Consider the following 19,150-nt stretch of genomic DNA (forward strand, 5'->3'; position numbering starts at 1 on the left):
GCGCCCAGGTGCGTTAACCCCTTCGCGCCCTGGCCCGCCGCCCCGCTGCCCCCATTTCTCCGAGGCGGAGCCCGAGGCTCGGGAGGCTCGCGGAGCCGCCCCAGCTCGCCCGGGCAGACAGCGAGTGGCTGAGTCGGTACCTCGGCTCCTGGAGGGCGACCGCCAAGGGGAGCCTCTCCCGGGTCTCTGGCCCTTCCCAGCCACGGCGCGAGGTGGCCGCTCCCGGGCGCCCTGAGGACCCCCATCCCCTTCCGGTCCCACTCGGACTGTTCCTGGAGGGGGTGCAGAAGTCGACAGGGTGACAAGCTCACTTCACTGGGGCCCCATCGACGGGAACTGGGGCTGACACCCACTCCCCAACCTCCTCTGTGCCCCCCAGAGGCCCCCTAACCCGGAGTCCCTCCTCATCTCTGGGGTTTCTCACCAACGGAAAGCCGGTAGGCTGGCCAAGCCTGAGGCTTTTGGGTGCACACCTGACGCCCTGACCAACCTCTCTTTTCATCTACCAGCAAATATTTCACTCAAAACCCTTTCTATCCCCAGTTCCTTAATCTGCTTGTGTGTGCCAGGCCCAGCTGTTCTGAGAGACCGGACTGTAGGTAGACAATCAGACGTGGAAGGGGCATTCTTGGGGCTGGAGGCTCTGGGTGACCTAGGTTCCTAACCAGGTGTCCTGGAGAATCCTCCATCCTGCTGACATGCAAGTGTCCCTTCTAGTCTTGTCCTGTTGGGGTCACAGTGCTGATATACAGTAGGGCCTCAGACATGCCCATAGAATTGAAGTGGAAGGCATTTTGAGGTCCCATAAATAATGACTAATGTGCAAGTTAACTGTGGTGGTGGCGAAAAATACTGAAAATATCACAGGCTGCTGGAAGAATGAACCAGTCTGTCTTAGAAAAAGTACAGCCAGAGTGTGCATTGGAAGCTAGAATGGCCAGACTTGTCTCACCTACTTTGGTCATGTTGTCAGAAGGGACCAGTTCCTGGGGATGGATATCATGCTTGGTCAAGTGGAGGGTCAGTGAAAAAAGGGGGGACCCTCAACTGTTGACACTGTGGCTGCAGTGATGGGCTCAGGAGTAGCCAAGATACTGAGGATGGCGGAGGATCGGGCAGCATTTCGTTCTGTTGCTAAGCGTCAGAGTTGACTCCACGGCACCTAACCACAACAGCAACGTGCAGGTGGTTGCTGTGTGCCAAGCACCGTTCGTGAATAACTCACTCAATTCGTGTGCTATGACAGGTAGTCCCTGATGTGTGAGTATTTGAGTTACCGCACTTAGGGACCGTGTTTTTATTTATTTATTTTACATCTTATTGTTACTAATATATACTACATGCATGCTGAGCTTGTAATTTGTTGTCATTCTCAGATGTTCACTGGGACGTTCTCAGATGTTCACAGGCAGCATTTATAGACATTGATAATAAAAGGCAACGATAATGAAAACTGAAGGAAAAAAAAGAGGTATCTGAGTTACCAGCTGGTCATCGGAACAGAACCCTGTCATGTCAAGGACTACCTGTATCACTATTCGCAGTTTACAGACGGAGGAAATGGAGGTGCAGAGAGAGGAAAGTCCATGGGGTGGGGTCCAGTAGTTAAAAAACCCAGAGGCCTGCCTAACTCCTGAGGCCAGCCCTGAGCCCTTCCTCAAGCCCTTCTCCCAGTGACGTGTGGAGGCTGGGAGGTCCCCAGGTGCCATCAGAACAGGTGGTGTAAAGCCTTGAAAGGGTCCAGGGTGCTTTAGCCAAGCTGGGTCCCAGGCCCCTTCCTCGAGATCCAAAGGGCTTTTGGAGGGAGAAGGAAAATGGGAATGTTCTAGAGGACTGTGCACTGATGGGGAATGTGAAGAGACTTCCAGGCAGACTCCCAGATGGAAGCCTTGGGGCTAGCTGGCGAGTGAGGCCCCACTGGAGCAGAGAGCAGGAGGAAGGCTGAGCTGCAGCCCAAATTCCGACTGGCCCGGCTTCCCGCTGCGAGGGTCCTCACCACCTGCTGCCCCACCCCCAGCCCGCTTCCCAGCTTGGCCCTGGCACCTGACGCCACAGAGTCCCAACTAAACACTTCATTCCACTGCCCAGGCTTCTGTGTTCTCCTCACCTCAGAGAAGGATGAAGGAGGTGGAGGGCCGCCCTGGGCCCCCCCTACACCTACACAAGGTGCCTGCTGAGAACAGCCCCCCTGCCCTCTTACTCTGATGCCGTGGGGTCTCCTCAAGTGCCTGGTTAGGGGCAGACGCACAGCTGTCCCCTGAGAAGGGCTTTTGAGTCTGGGCTTGGGGACTAGATGGCCAGGGTTGGGTCAGGGCACTGTACTTCCTGGCTGTCACTAGGGGCAGGTGGCGGATCCCCTGAGACCTCAGTTTCCTGCCACCACAGGGTGCAACAAGCAGGGCAGCTTGTCCCACGTAGTGAGGTGATGAGCGCCATGACTTATGGCTGCTGGTAATATTTGGCCCAACCCACAGGCCCTAGAACCCCCTCGGTTCAGGGGGTAGAGTGAGGGAGTACAGACAATATTCGTTCGTTTGTCAGGAGCATCTTGGTCAGTGGAGATAAACAGTTTGTGGTGAGGTATCTGTGTATCTGTGGTTAGGTCCAACTCAGAATAAGGAAATAAATGACAATTAAATTCTTGCACCCTGATGGGGTCGGATGAGGAAATAAATGACAATTAGAGTGTTGCATCCTGATGGGGTCGGGTGTGGGAGGCCCGCCTGGCTTGGTCGCCTTCAGCTCTCATCCCTGCCAGGGAGTGGTCTGACCAGTCTGGCCCACTCCACCTGTTTGGTCCCTCAGGGCACAACTGCCTCTCCCCAGGTCCCCAAGGAGGGAGACCAGTCAGCCAGCCCAGGAGAGGGTGGGGCTCTGCTGTCCTCCCCCCTCAACCCCTCATCCCTGTCCTAGCTTCAGGTAGAGCCCTGGAGGAAGGGTAGGAGGGTAGGAGCCTGTGGGCTAGGCAACAGAAGTCTCAGGCAGTGGCTGGAAGTGGGAATCGGGGTCACTTTGTGCTCCCCTAACTGAGAAATGCTGCTTAGATGGGAGCTTGGATGTGGCAGAACCCTAAGAAGTTCCCCACTCCCCTGGTCTCCCCCCTCCCCACACCCTTCCTGGCACTAACTTCTCCCTCTTCCTCCCATCTCTCCCTCCCCCTCCTCCTCCCACCTCTCCCTCCTCCGCTCCACCCTCTCCTCCTCCCCATCTCTCCCCCCCCCCACTTTCCTTTATCCCTCACCCCCCCACCCCCTCCAGGTCCTGCTGGTTGACTTGGCCACAGCACTGGGAGGGTTGGTCAGGCCTGGGCAGGATGAGGTGGAGGCTGCCTTAGGCCTGAAAGAACTGAAAACAGGGTGTGAGGAACCCCGGCACCTTGAAGAGTCCCCAGGCTGTGCTTGGCAGAGCCGGGTGCTCGGGTGGCTCTGACTGTGTCATTCGGATCAAGGGGATGCTTCAGAGGCTGGCGACTTGATTTCAGGTGTGTTTCTAAGTCCACACTGCTGGTGCTCACAGCAGGGGGCCTGTTAATGAGCTCCTGCCCCTGGAGTGTCAGAATATTGCTCAAACCCCTCTGCTGCGTCTGCGTGAGGATGACAATTCGTGGAGCAGTGCCCTGGGTCTAGAACTTTCCTTTCTCTAATTGGTCCTGGGTCCCCCACATAACGACCTCACGGAAGGTTAGCCAACCCATTTGTCCTCGACTTTGCCCTAGAGAGAAGCTTTCCTGTAAAAGGGCAGAGTGGGGCCTGCCAGGCCTGCAGAAGTGGGCAGAGTGTCTGTTTCCGTTTCTTGCTCATAGGCTTTGATGGTGGGGTAGCATTTGGTCTGAGGCTTGATTTCCTTGTAACTCACAAATGTGAGGAGGTGTGGGAGTGACCCATCTCTCATCCTCTGGTTACTGGAGGCTGCTGATAGCCACCACAGACAACCAGACCCACCCTGGGAACAGCCTGGATGGGCCTGGAAGGACCCCAAAGTGGCCAGTCAAGGGGTGCACCCTTTAGGCCAGGCACAAATGAGACAAACACATTTGTCTGCTCCCCCTTACTTTACCTCTTGGGCAGGATCTGCATTCATGGCAAGAAAGGAAAAGTGAAGGAAGACCATGTTTCTGGGGCAATGGCTCACCACTTAAGGAGTGGGAAGAAAGAAGAGCTGGCAGAGAAGTGGGGTGGGGCGGGAGGGGACTGGGGGGACAGGGAGGGCAGTGTTGTTTGTTTGTAATAGTGGTAGCTATGTTTATTTTTATTCATTTGTTTGGTCATTGATTCCACAAATGCTGAGCATCTCATAAGCGCCAGGTACTAGCCTGAGCTGTGGGGATGCAAGGCTGAATTGAGGCATGGTTCTGGTATCAGGAAGCATGCATGTCAACAGGTCATTGAAACAGAACACACATAATGTCATGCTGTCTCTGTGTCCATGTAGTTCTTTTGTTGTTATTTGGTCATCGTCTTCTTCTTCTTCTTCTTTTTTTTTTTTAATTTTTATTGTTATTTGGGTGGAAGTTTACAGAGCACATTCATTTTCCACACAGCACTTCATACACATTTTGTCTCGTAACATTGACTTGTGATTGCCCTCAATGTAACAGCTGTCTTCCCACTTCCTCCCTGTAGTCCCCTCTTCCCTGTGTCCTTCCCTCCCATGCACTCCCGCCCCACCCCCAGCCGTCTCCCTGTGCAAACACTGCCCTGTGTTCTCCCAGGATTGATCGCTGCTGCAAGGAGTGTATCTACCTGATATAAATGTTCACATGCCTGTCTGTTGTTTGGCTGGAAGCCACACGAGTGAGTTCAATTCCAGACCTCAAGGATAACTAGAGGCCATAGTCTCAGGGGTCTCCTCAGGTATCATCAGACTAGTAAACATGCTCTTTCTTTAATGATTTTAAGTTTTGTTCCACACTGTTCTCCCACTCTGTTCCGGATCTCTTGCACCAATCTGCCTCTGAGTGGTTGACAGTGATAACCGGGCACCATCTAGTTCTTCTGGTCTCATGGTCATATAGGCTGAGAATCGCATGGTCTATTAGTCCTCTGGACTGATTGTTTCCATGTGTCATTGGTTTTCTTCATTCTTCTTTGTTCTGGATGAGGAGAGACTATCGTTGTATCTAGATGGCCGCTTGCAAGCTTTTAAGACCCTAGTTGCTATTCACAAAAGCAGGATGTGGAACAATAGTTTTGTGTAGTGTTATGTCAATTGAAGGAAGCTCTGGTGGCGTAGTGCATAAGGCATTTTGACTGCTAACCAGAAGGCTGGTGGTTCAAACCTACCAGCCACTCCTTGGAAGGAAGACTAGGGAATCTCCTTCCTTAGAGATACTACCTTGGACACCTAAGGAGGGGTTGCTGTGAGTCGGATTCGACTTGATGGCTGTGAGTATGTTTTTTGGTTTATGTCCAATGAGCCTGATGTCCCTCGCCACCATGGTCCCAAGCCCACAGAACCAGCTACTCGATCCCTCTGGGTGGCTGGCTGTGGCCAAGAAACCACCACAACCATGCCCCTTGTCAACTTTACTATACACCTGGCCATTCGTATAGCACATACAAATGTGTGTGTGGAAACATCGTCTGCCAGCCCCCTATACATGGTCATGTGACACTTCCTCCTGCCTAGGCGTACCTGATCGCTTAGCCTGTCCACCCGTCTATCCACCTGTAGATCAATGGCTTGCCATCACTGACAACACAGTACTGTATGTGCAAAAAGGTTCATCTTTGTTGCCTGTACCTCCCATGTACCTGTTTATGTCTTCCTCTTCCTCAATGCCACTATGTTGATCACTCACATTTGGTACAATGGGGAGGGCAGTGTCTTGAAACCTGGGGGTCTCATCTGGAATCTTGCAAATCCCCTTGTGCCAGGGAAGAGCCAACGAGAAGGAAGCCCCCCTCTCAAGGGCTTGAGCGGGGAATGGAGATGTTGACAAGGGGTTCCTTGCAGGGTTCTCATGCAAGCAATGTGGGGCAGCAGCCTGCTGCAGGGGCCCCCGGGGCCCTTCTAGGCCAAATCCAGATGAAGTCAAGGCTCACCGCCAGGCAGATAGGAGTGCCGTGACCAAGGAAGACGTTTTCAAATACTGATTCCAGGGCTTCACCTGCAGAAAACCTGATTCACTAGGTCTGGGATGTGACCCGGGCATTTGTATTTTTCTGAGGTTTTCCTAATGATTGTGATGTGCAGGCAAGCTTGGGAACCACTGCCTTTGAGCTCTCCAGTTCCAGCTTTCTCAGCCACCCTTGGGAGAGGGCCAGAGGGGGACACTTCTTCACGAAAGATGTGGGAGAAGGAAGAGAGAATGGGGAGGCAGTTGTTTTGATTTCCTGGAGCTGCTGTGACAAGTCAGTGTGAACTGGGTGGCTTAAAACAACAGAAATTTATTCTCTCCAAGTGTTGGGGCTAGAAGTGCAAATTTAAGGTGTCAGCAGGGCCATATTCCCCCTGAAAATTCTAGGGGAGAATTGGTTCTATGCCTCTCTCCTAGCTTCTGGTGGCTGTCAGTGCACCCCGGCATCCCTTCGCTTATGGGCACATCATTCCAGCCTCAGCTTCCCTCTTCACATGGTGTGGCTGCCTCTATGGGTCTGTCTCTAAATTTCCCTGTCCTTATAAGGACACTAATCATATTGGATTTAGGGTCCCTTCAATCCAGCATGACCTCATTTCAAATTATTTACATCTGTAAAATGTAAAAGATCAAAGACTACAGCCTTCAGTATGGATTACGCCTCAACATAAAGAAAACAATCGTCGTCACAACTGGACCAATAAGCAACATCATGGTCATTGGAGAAAATATTGAAATGTCAAGGATTTCATTTTACTTGGGTCCATCATCAATGCCCATGGAAACAGCAGTCGGGAAATCAAAGGATGTATTGCGTTGACCAAATCTCCTGCAAAAGACCTCTTTAAAGAATTAAAAAGCAAAGATTTCACTTTGAGAAGTAAAGTGCACCTGGCCCAAAGCATGGTCTTTTCAGTTGCCTCATCTGTGTGCAAAACCTGGACAATGAATAAGGAAGATTGAAGAGGAAATGATGCATTAGAATTATGGTGTTGGTGAAGAATATTGAATATACCAGGGACTGCCTGAAGAACAAGGAAATCTGTCTTGGAAGAAGTACAGCCGGAATGCTCCTTAGAAGTGAGGATGGTGAGACTTTGTCTCGTGTCCTTTGGACATGTTATCAAGAGGGACCAGTCCCCAGAGAAGGACATCATGCTTGGTAGAGTAGAGGGTCAGAGAAAAAGAAGACCATCAATGAGACAGATTGACACAGTGGCTGCAACAATGGGCTCAAACATAGCAATGATTGTGAGGATGACACAGGACCGGGCAGTGTTTTCTTCTGTGGTACACGGGGTTGCTATGAGTTGGAATCAACTCCACAGCACCTGACAACAACAACCATGACAACAACAACAACAAAGACCCTGTATTCAAATAAGCTCACATTCACAGGTACTTGGGGTTAGTGCTTCAGCACAACATTTTTGGGGACACAATTCAACCCTTAATATCATCTGCAGAGGAAATTGGGAGCAGAGTGGGGGAGAGTTGAAGGAGTTCAGTTTCCCACTGAAGTAGATGGTAGCTGAGAAACAGTAGGTTTAGGAGCATGGGAAGAGTGAAAATGGGGGCACAGGACCTGTGCAGATCTGAGGTAGCCCGAGAGGGACAGTGAGGGGTGTTCAGGGCCACTGGTGCATCCTGGAGACCCAGGCCAATGGCCTGGGCCAGGTATTACCCAGAACTCCTCTGGCTTCAGGTGACAAATTCAACTCAAAATAGCTCAAGCAAAGGGATTCATTAGCTCCTATGGGTAGATCTGACTCATAGCGACCCCCTCCTTGGGTTTCAGAGGTGGTATCACTACTGAAGTAGATTGCCCAACCGTCCTTCAGAGGGGTGGCTGGTGGGTTTGAACCCCCAGCCTTCTGGTTAGCAATCAAGTGCCTTAGGCATTACACCACTAGACCTTCTATAGCTGGGAATCCCTCTCTTTCTTTCTCCACAAGCCTCTGGCCATCCATAGCCTTCTTCCATAAAGGGTGGGAAGGAGGCAGAGTTACAGACAGCCTGAGACATTTCTCATCCCATCTTGGGGACCCCAGAGGAAAGAGTGGTTTTCTCTTTCCCAGGCTGTGCATAGAGTTGCTGGGTGGTGCAAATGGGTAAGAGGCTCAGCTGCTACCCTAAAGGCTGGCGGCTAGAGTCCACCCAGAGGCAGCTCAGAGGAAAGGCCTGGTGATCTCCTTCTGAACAACCAGCCACTGGAGACCCCGTGGAGCTCAGTTCTGCTCTGATACACGTGGGGTCAGAATTAACTCAAGGGCAACTGAAAACAAAGCAAGACAAAAATCTAGGTATGTAAAGTCCCAGGGAAAGGTTCTGATTGGTGTAACTTCAGTCATGTGTCAGAGCTGGGCCAATGATCATCGCAAGGGGGACTGGGGTATCATGATTGGCCAGGCCCAGGTCATATGTCCCCTGCAGGGGTTGAGGCAGGTCCTTGGGAATAGTATCCTCACAGGAACAGGGGGCGGTTCCCTCAAATGATGCGGCTATTATCAGACAAAGGCAGGAACTGAGGGCCCCAGTCTGGAGGTCCCCACAGAGCAGCCAGAGAGAGTGCCCAGGCTGATGCTCCTCATGTCAAGAACCTTTGGACTCTCAGATCATCCTCCAAAACAAAGGTCAGGTTCAGCATCCCAGAAGGAAGAAGGGCAGGCTGGTGGCTTTGGGAGAAACGTTTCCACAGGCTTCTTGACAAGCCACTCCTGGGTGGGAAGGAGTCCCCAGGCTGGCCGGCGGAGGGCAGACACAGATCCCTCTGGGTCTGGGCAGCTCCCTGACCCTTGTCCTGTGCCTGGGCCTCCAGCAGCTGGTCTAGGGGCAGCCAAGACCACCCATGGTTTGGTAGGTGTGGCAGTGTCAGGCAGGGTGGATCTGGGCAGCCCCAGCGAGAGGCTGGTGTCCAAAGAGGGCCCAGGAGCAAGGGCTGGTTTCCTCTGCAGAGGCAAGTGGAGAGGGCCCTGAAGGAACGCCAGTCAGCACTTCCCAAGAGCGGCCCTGGACACAAGCCAGCTGGGCGGCACCCAAGTCCTGCTGAGCATGGGTGTGGATGGACACCCTCACACGGCACATTCACAGACTCACACACACATGCAGAGAGAGAGAGAGAGAGACAAAGGCACACTCACATCCAGACCCAGACCCACACCCACACAGGCTTACATCCAACAGAGACCCAGACACACACACACACAAACATACTCATTCAGAGAGACATGCAGACACACACACAGGGGTACACAAGTTCAGAAATTCACACCCAGAGAAAGACACAGAGGTGCCACTCATCTATACAGAAACACACTCATACACACACTCGGAGAGGAACACACACTCATACACTGTCCCCCCAGAGACACATACAAACACACACACGGATACTAACATGCACAGCCAGAGACACACACCTTCCACACACACATGCCCATGGCCTTCTTCTCACCAGCTCGTCTGCTACCTGTGAAACCCTGCCTGGCAGGCCCTTGTGAACAGGCTCAGGACCAGGCCAACCCATACACAATCTGTGAACAGCATCTTTTGATCCATCCCCTGGTCCTTAAAGCTATGCCCTTCCCCACCTCCAGGAGCCTCCAAGCATTGCCCACAGGCCCTGAACACCCCATATCTGCCCCCAAACTCCTATTCCTGCAACTTGGCCTTCTCCCATCCCCCAAGACCCCCTCTTTTTCTGCCAAAATACCCTTCCTCCTTCTGAATTGAGTGGGCCCCTTGCTCATCTGTCAAAACCCACCTCACATGTCCTTCCCCTGAACCCCCTCCTGCTCTGGCAAAAATGCTCCCTCCGTTGGCCAGCTGGCATTGCCCGCATAAGCGGTCTGTCTGTCCCTCCTCCTCCTGTCCCACCACAAGGGGCACCGCCCAGAGCAGACAGCACTGGAGGAGGGGAGGCCCCAACACCCACCCACTTGTGGAATGGACAAGGGACTGAATTGCCAGCATGGGACACCTGGAGGAGACCCTGGCAGGGAGGAGGGACAGCCACAGTCACATTCAGGGGTGCCAGGGTGTGACCCCCCGCCCCAGGAGCCAGGGGTGGTACAGGCAGATTTGCAATGTCCTTGCCAGCTTCCAGTGCACACGTTCAAACTCACACATTCACACATATGGGAATTGCTGCCCCTGGTCCGGGACAGGGGGCCCAGGCTGGCCCTCCCCCCAGGCCACTGTGACTCACACCCCGGCCATGACACACAGCCTCCTTTCAGCCCCTCCGCCTCAAACACTAGCTCAGTCTTCCCTCCCCGGCGCCTTCCCTCCCCACCCTGGCAGCTCAGCCCTGAGCTGAGGCCTCTCTGGAGGTGGGGGTGGGGGGCAGACAGAGAGCACAGGCTCCCTGTCTCTCGTCACCCGGCTGCCATCCAAGCCAGCCTGAATGGTCCCCTTTTCATGGACCAGAGCCTGGCCAGGTGCATTCTGGGCAGCCCCTGCTCCCACTGTTGTCCCAGATGTCCGTCTGCCTGGGACGCAGCCATCCAGAGGCACGAGTCCTCTGAGGGGTGGGCTGGAGAACCACAGCTTGCACCCAGGGCAGAGGGCAGCAGCGTCCCCACCACAGCCCCAGAAGCCCCTGCTGTCCTTGCCAGGCTCTGGCTAGGGCCCTCCTCATAGGTACAAAGACCCCTCTTCCATGTACCCTCCTGTTTCCCCACTGCCAGGTTGGGGTCATCATTAACCCATGTTATGGAGGAGGAAATGGATACTTGGGCAGGTCAGCCAGCTGCAAAGTGGGGCTGCGGTGAAGCTTGAATGAGGCTGCTGTGCCAGGCACCATGTGACGGTGACCCCAAATCAGTTCTTGGTTTTGTACCCAGCACCGTCTCCTTTTTTTTTTTTTTTTATTAGGATTTGGGTGAAGATTTACAGAGTAAATTCACTTTTCATACAGCAGTTCACATATACTTTGTCTCATGTCATTGACCAAAATTTACAATGCAGCAGCTCCCCTCCCACTTCCTCCCCATAGTTACCTCCTCCCAGTGTCCATCCCTTCATACTCTTCTGCACCCTGAGCTATCTCCCTGTGCATAAGCAGCCCTTCCTTCTCCCATGATTGTTCTCTCCAGGGCGTGTGTCTACTTGAGGTAAATGTTTAACTCACATGTCTGTACTTTGTTTGGCTGGAAACCACAGTTGTGGGTTCAATTCCAGACCTGAAGGGCAGCTAGGGGCCATAGTCTCAGTGGTTATACCAGGCTCTATTGGACCAGCAAACCTGGTCCCCACCTTCTTTTTTTTTTTTGCCTCCAAATGCTTTTGAGTTTTGTACCACATTGTTCTCCCTCTTTATGCAGGATCTCCTACATCCCTTCCAAGTGGATGGCAGTGGTAGCTGGGCACCATCTAGTTCTTCTGGTCTCATAGTTGTATAGGCTGCAGATCGGATGGTGTACCAGTCGCACCGTCTCCTTTTGATGATAGACCTCATCCCTCTGGTCCCAGGGTGGGCTCTCTGCAGGCCACTCCCCCTCCTGGCTGACAACATGCTTGGTCCCAGGGGTGGTCCTGTGTCTTGAGCTGGCCCATCAAGTTCTTCCCTGGGGTTTTAAAAAAACCAGGGGAAGGGAGGTGGCTCTCTTTCTCTCTGATGTGCAGCTTTGGACGGTGTGACTCTGCACACATTGGGGACTGTCCTGTCACATGTACCTCGTCCCCTTTCACTCTGCAACGGGAGGGAATAAAAGCCAACATGCAGATAAAAGTGAAGAAATAGTGCCAGGGCCCTGCGGTTGTTTGGCAGAATAAGGGACCCCCAACAATGTCAGGATCTAGTCCCAGGAACCTCTGAATATATTCCCTTACACAGCTAAAGGGGCTTTGCAGATGTCCGTAAGGTCATGAACCTTAAAAGAGGGAGATTATTCTGGATTGGAGTCCCTAGCTGGTGCAATTCAAAATGGCACTGAGGTGCCTGTGAAGAAAGACCTGGCAGTCTACCGGAAAATCGGACTGAGAACTCTGGGGGGGGGGCGCAATTCTACTCCGACGCACATGGGGTCGCCATGAGTTGGAACTGACTTGAGGGCAACTGGTTTTGAATCTGGTTTATCCCAGTGGGCCCAGACTAATCCCTTAAAAGGAATCTGATCCCCAATGAGCCCTTCAAGGTAGAAAACTTTCTCTCAGTGAAACCAGAAGAAGAGAAAGTCAGAGATGTTCCAAGGATAACGATCGTATGTGTCTGAATTGGCTCTGGAGACAGAGACTCTGGTACAAGCACCAGGAGACGCCACCGGGAGCCAGAAAGGAAATGAGACCTCGCTCCTACAACTCCAAGCATCTGGACGCTGCCAACACCCGAAAGAGCTTGGAACAGATTCTTGCAAAGCCTCCCAGCTGGCTGACACCTTGATTCTGACCTTGTAGAACCCAGAGCAGAGAAGGCAGCTGGGCCAGCTTGGACTTACAGAGCTGTGAGATGTGAAATGTGTGTTGTTTAAAGCTGCTAAGTTTGTGGTGATCGGTTATGACAGCCCCAGGAAAGGCACAACCAAGGCCCTGGTTTGGTTACGTGAGCCAATAACTTTCCATTAGTGTTTTTTGTCTGCCGTGACCAAAGACTTGCACTGGTGCCCTTCTATTATCTGCTCCTTTACTGTCTCCACAAACAGGCCAGCCCCTCAGCTGGGAAGGACATGGGCACCAGCATGTGGGCAGCTCCCCTGGCCGGCCACCGCCGTCCAGGCAGCGAAGGGAGTGGGAATCCCGCCATGGGGCTCAGAGCCTTGGAGGTCGAGGCAATTCTCCCAGAAGGCTTGGGTGACTCAGCTCCGCCCCTTCCTGGCTGAGCCGGATGAGAGGGTCTAGCCCAAGGCTTCCCTCCCTGCTTCCTGCAGGTCTGAGGTCACTGGGGATCCAGCCAGCCCCCGGGAACCAAGAGAAGTGACGTGATTGAGAACAGTCTATGGTGGACTGTTTAAACCTGGAGAGGTCAGCAGCCCAGAGGATCAAGATTTGGAGGACGGTTCCTGGTGAGAGGATAGAAAAGGCTCGTACACACTCAGAGATCACCCAGGTAGCAAAGACTGGGAGACCCAGGAGTGAAATAGGGCAAAGGAGATGAGTCCACAGGGAGATGAAAACCTGGTTCATAGATAAGTGAGAAATGGCCTTAACCTCCCAGGATATCCAGAGGAGGGGGAGCTGAGAGAAAGAAGGGGGGGGGGGAGAGAAGAAAGAGAGAAAGAGAGAGAGAGGGAAGGAGAAAGAGAGATAGAGGGAGGGAGGGAGGGAGAGAGGAAGATAAACTAGATGAACGGGACCCTCTGAAAATTAAATTTTTATGTACTTCCAAAGACTCCTCCAAAAGAGTGAACAGAGAACCTATAGATTGGGAAAAAATATTTGGCAATGACGTATCTGACAAGGGACTTATCTCTAAAATTTATAGAAAATGCCAGCACCTCAACAACAAAAAGACAAACAATCCAGTTGAAAAACGGGCAGAAGACATGAACAGACACTTCACCAAAGAGGATATTCAAGTGGCCAGCAAATACATGAAGAAATGCTCACTATCATCAACCGTCAGAGAGATGCAAATCAAAACAACAATGAGATACCCATCTGGCCCCAGCACTAATGTCAAAGTCCAACAAGACAGAAAATAACAAATGCTGGCGAGAACGTGGAGAGATTGAGACTCTAAGACACTGCTAATGGGACTGTCAAATGATACAGCCACTGTGGAAAACAGTATGGTGATTCCTTAAAAAGCTGGAATTAGAAATACCATTTGACCCAGCAATTCCATTACTAGGTATGTATCCTGAAGAAGTGAGAGCCATGACAAGAACAGATATATGCACACCCATGTTCATCACAGCACTACTTACAATAGCAAAAAGATGGAAACAACTTACATGCAAATCAACAGAAGAATGGATACCCAAAGTATGGTACGTACACACAGTGGAATATTATGCAACACCAAAGAACAATGTAGACTCTGCAGAGCACTGCATCACATGGAGGAACTTAGAGGACGTTATGCTGAGTGAAATAAGTCAGTCACAGAAGGACAAATATAGTATTAGTTCATTATTGTAAAAAAAGTCAAAGAAAGGTTTATAAATGGAGGGAAACTTTCTTTGTTGGTTACCAGGGGTGGGATGGAAGGGGAGGGGACACTGCAAAAATGAAAAAAAGGGCATTGACCCATGTCACTTTAGTTTTGTGTATTTCACTGTACATAAATTATATTTCAATAAAATGTATTAAAAAATAAAAAAGGTAAAGCATGCAGGACAGAATGTGGAATAAAAGTGTCAGGATATCTACACAATGAGTATGGGCCGCAGGCCTTGGCTTGGGGTCTGGCTTCACCCCACCCTACCCCCACTCTGTGGCTGTGCTGGTCATAATAAACCGGCCCAGCTCTGTGCGCAGGGAGACAGGAGTCTGAGCTGCCTTTAAGGGCTCAGAGGCTGGGAGAGAGGGGTCTAGGCCTAAGGATTCCTGGCTGAGTTGGTTTTTGGGGTGGGAGGAAATATGGCTGCATCAGCCTTGCCCAGACCAACTGGGGGCTGCAGGGGCCAGACCAGGCCCTCTGCATGTGGAAGCACCCCGAGGGCAGCAGGGTGAGGCTCGAAAGGGAGGATGTGGCTTGTCCTGCTCCGAGCCTCCTTGGGGCCTGGCTTTAGATGGTTCTGCAAAGCAGGATGATGAGACGGGCCATCTGCTGTCAAGACACAGCGGCCAAGCGTTGGTGTTGATGCCCATACCCTGTGAATATTTAATGGCAAAGGGAATCGAGGTTAAAGTCATCTGACAATCAGAGATTGTCCTGGAATATCTGGATGGGCCCAACGTCATCACCTCAAACACCAACATTCCCAAGTGCACCCACAGAGCGAGTTCCAAGAAGCAATCCTTTGGGAACTTGAGGAGATACCCAAAGTTGCCATGAAGAACATGGGAACATTGGATGTGTGTGTGATGAAGTTGTTGGGCCAAACGTCCCGTCCCACACCTTACCCACATGTGACCATCCAGAAAATGTACGAAAATGATTTACCAAACTAGCGCTGTACATGGGTTACCTACACACCAGTTGCCACCACTTCCCAAAACTTAGACAGTCCACATAGATGGAAGCTGTTGTTGTTATGTGCCCTTGAGTCGGACCCAACTCAAAGCGACCCCTCCTTGGGTTTCCGAGGCGATATCACTATGGAAGTAGATTGCCCAAGCTTCCTTCCGAGGAGTGGCTGGTGGGTTTGAACCGCCCGCCTTCTGGTTAGCAGTCAAGTGCCTTAGGCACTATGCTACCAGAGCGCCTAGCTGATTATGAAATTAAGTTATAAAACTGCAAAAGGAAATCATGGTACAAAAATTGTATTCTACAACAACACCATGGTGGTGAGGGGACCTGTGAAGAGAAAAAGATTAAGAGTTGCTGTTCTGGGGAACTGAAGTTATGGCTGAATCTTTCCCCCGACTCTTTCAATGAGCACATATTATTGAATTAGTTAGAATATATGTTCAGCTGCACTAACAGAAGCCAAAAAGAACAGTGGCTTCAACAAGATAGGTCAGGCATTGGGAAGCAGAATTCACAGGTTCTGGGGATTAGAGACTAGAGCCCTGGTGACTCAGTGGTTAAGCGCTCAGTTGCTAACCAAAATGTCGGTGGTTCAAATCCGCCAGTGGCTCCACTGGAAGAAGATGTGGCAGTCTGCTTCTGGACAGATGACAGCTTATAAACCCGATGGAGCACTTCTACTCTGTCTTACAGGGTTGCTAGGAGTTGGAGTTGAGTTGATGTCCATGGGTTGGTTGCTTTGTTTGTTTTTTTTTTTTTGAGAGGGGAGGCTTAGGCCATGGACTTTGGGGGCCATTATTCGCCAACCACTCCCTCTGAGCTTCTTCTGGTCTCCTGGCTGCTAGGGGTGTGTGTCTAGGAGAACCTGCCTTCCATGCAGGAGGCCTGGGTTGATTCCTGACCAATGATGAGGAAACTGAGGTTGAGAGAGGCCAAGTGACTTTCCCAAGTCATACAGCTGGAGGGAAGTTGTGTCGAGTGCTGGCCTGTCGGTTCTGACCCACAGCAACCCCACCTACAGCAGAACGAAACACTGCCCAGTCCTGGCCATCCTCAGCATCACTGCTGCGCGGGAGCCCATGGTCGCAGCCGCTGTGTCAATCATCTCGTTGAGGGTCTTCCTCTTTTTTGCTGACGCTCTACCAAGCCTGATGCCCTTCTCCAGGGACTGGTCCCTTGCAATAACATGTCCAAAGTATGGGAGATGAAGTCTCACCAGCCTCTCTCCTAAGGAGCACTCTGGCAGTATTTCTTCCAAGACAAACTTCTTCATTCTTCTGGCGGTCCCTGGTGTATTCAATATTCTTCGCCAGCACCACAACTCAAACGCACCAATTCTTTGTTCTTCCTTATTCATTGTCTAGCTTTCCCCTGCTTATGAGGGGATTGAAAATGTTGTGGCTCAGATCAGGCACATCTTAGTGCTCAGAGTGACACCTTTGCTTTTGAACCTTTATAGAGGTCTTTGGTAGCAGACTTGCCCAATGCAATACGTTGTTTGATTTCTATTTCTTTCTTTCTTTCTTTTTTTTTTTAATTTCAGGAAGTTTGTTGCATAATTACTGAAATTCTTTCTGTTGTTTCTTTTCTTGACTGCTGCTTCCATGGGCATTGATTATGTTGTTGTTGTTATGTGCCATCGAGTCGGACCTGACTCATATCGACCCCTCCTTGGGTTTCCGAGGCAGTATCACTGTGGAAGTAGATTGCCCCATCTTCCTTCCAAGGAGTGGCTGGTGGGTTTGAACCACCAGCCTTCTGGTTAGCCATCAATTGCCTTAGGCACTATGCTACCAGAGCTCCCGGCATTGATTATAGATCCAAGTAAAATGAAATCCTTGACAACTTCAGTCTTTTCTCCATTTATCATGATGTTGCTATTGGTCCAGTTGTGAGGTTTTTTGTTTTCTTTGTGTTGAGATGTAATCCATACTGACGTGGTCTTCATCACTAAGTGCTTCAAGTTCTCTTCACTTTCAGCAAACAAGGCTGTGTCATCTGCACATTGCAGGTTGTTAATGACTTTTCCGCCAATTCTGATGTTGTGTTCTTCTTCAGCTTCTCAGATTATTTGCTCAGCATACAGATTGAATAAGTATGGGGAAAGGATACAACCATTGTTCTGGTTACCTAGTGCCATTATGGCAAGAATATATACCACAAATGGGACGGCCTTAACAGACAGGAGTTTATTCTCCTACACTTTGGAGACTGTAAGTCCGAGTTCAAAGTGCCAGGCTCTAGGGGCTGGATAAAAGCCCCTCAACCTTGGCCTTCAGCTCTGCCTCCTGCTTCCGGCCCACTGGAGCTGGAGGCTTTTCTTCACTCAGACAGGTGCTGGCTGCTGAGGCTGACAAGCCCAAGACTGACAAGTAAAAAGGCACAGTCCTGATGTTACCAAACCATATGGCAGGCCATTCATTCAAGTCCATTGAAAGTCCCAAGGTTGGCAGAGCATGGCAGGCTGCTGAACAACGACTCGGCTGCTGAACAATGTAAGGTTCAAGGTGCCATAAGCTAGAGAATTTCCCAAAGCTGTTCCTTATATACAGGAAGCAGACCACATACCCAAAGGCAGCTACTCAACTGCTGACAGTAGATTCTACCATGGAGTTGATTGACAGTCTCATCATGGGAAATACTACATCCAGCTGCCCAGCCACTCAATCAGGCCCAGCCAAGGTGACACACAAACTTAACCACCACAACCATGATGCACTCCCTTCCTGATTTTAAACACTGCAGTATCCTCTTGCTCTGTCTGAACAACAGCTTCTTGGTCTATGTACAAGTTCCCCATTAACACAATGAAATGTTCTGGAATTCCCATTCTTCTCAATATTATCCATAATTTGTTACGATCCACACAGTCAAATGCCTTTGTGTAGTCAATAAAAAATAAAACACAGGTAGATTTCTTTCTGGTATTCTTTGTTTTCAGCCAAGAACCATCTGACATCAACAATGATAGCCCTCATTCCAAGCTCTCTTCTGAATCTGGCTGGAATTTCTTGCAGTCCCCCATCAATATACTGCTGCAACCATGTTTTAATTGTCTTCAGCAAAATTTTACTTGCCTGTGATAGTAATGATATTGTTTTATAATTTTGGCCTTTCTGTGCATTGGGCACAAATATGGATCTCTTGCAGTCTGTTGGCCATAGATGAATGAATGCTTCCAGGGTTGCATCCGTTTGTTGAAACAATTGGTATTTTGTCAATTCCTGGAGACTTGTTTTTCACTAATACCTTCATGCAGCTTTGGACTTCTTCCTTCAATAGCATCAGGCCCTGATTGTAAGGTATCTCCTGAAATGGTTGAATCTTGGCCAATTCTTTTTGTTCAGTGACTGTGTTTTTTTCCACTTTCTTTTGATGTTGCCTGCATCATTCATAATTTGCACTTGTTGTTGTTGTGAGGTACGTTGAGCCAGCTCCGACTCATAGCAACCATATGGACGATAGAGTGAAACATTGCCTGGCCGTGCACCATCCTCACAATCCTGGCTATGCTTGAGCCCATCGTTGCAGCCTCTGTGCCAATCCATCTCAGTGAAGGTCTTCTCCTTTTTCGCTGACCCTCCAATTTACCAAGCATGATATCCTTCTCCAGAGAGTGGTCCCTTCTGACAACATGACCAAGGTGTTGTTGTTGTTGTTAGGTGCTGTTGAGTCATTTCCGACTCATAGCGACCCTGTGCACAGCAGAATGAAACACTGCCTGATTCCGCGCCAGCTCCATGATCCCTGCTATACTTGAGCCCATCATTGCAGCCACTGTGTCAATCCATCTCGTTGAAGGCCTTCCCCTCTTTTGTTGACCCTCCACCCTACCAAGCATGAAATCCTTCTCCAAGGAATGGTCCCTTCTGACAACATGAACAAAATAGGTGAGACGAAGTCTGGCCATTCTTGCTTCCAAGGAGGATTTCAGGTGCGCCTCCTCCAGGACAGATCTGTTAGTTCTTTTAGCAGTTCATGGTACTTTCAGCATTCTT

General features: G+C 50.7%; 1 protein-coding gene across 1 annotated transcript in view; it reads right to left on the reverse strand.

The window, feature by feature from the left end:
• Positions 1–19,150, reverse strand: part of B3GNT7 (UDP-GlcNAc:betaGal beta-1,3-N-acetylglucosaminyltransferase 7) — a 50,760-nt gene that overhangs the window by 3,456 nt on the left and 28,154 nt on the right. Inside the window, exon 4 of the mRNA XM_007943844.1 lies at positions 141–272. Coding sequence (XP_007942035.1) covers positions 141–272 — 132 coding nt within the window. The remainder of the gene's footprint in view (positions 1–140; positions 273–19,150) is intronic.

The sequence above is a fragment of the Orycteropus afer genome, unplaced genomic scaffold, assembly GCF_000298275.1.
Source record: "Orycteropus afer afer isolate SDZICR_OR568_19922 unplaced genomic scaffold, OryAfe1.0 scaffold00006, whole genome shotgun sequence".
Classification (NCBI taxonomy): domain Eukaryota; kingdom Metazoa; phylum Chordata; class Mammalia; order Tubulidentata; family Orycteropodidae; genus Orycteropus; species Orycteropus afer.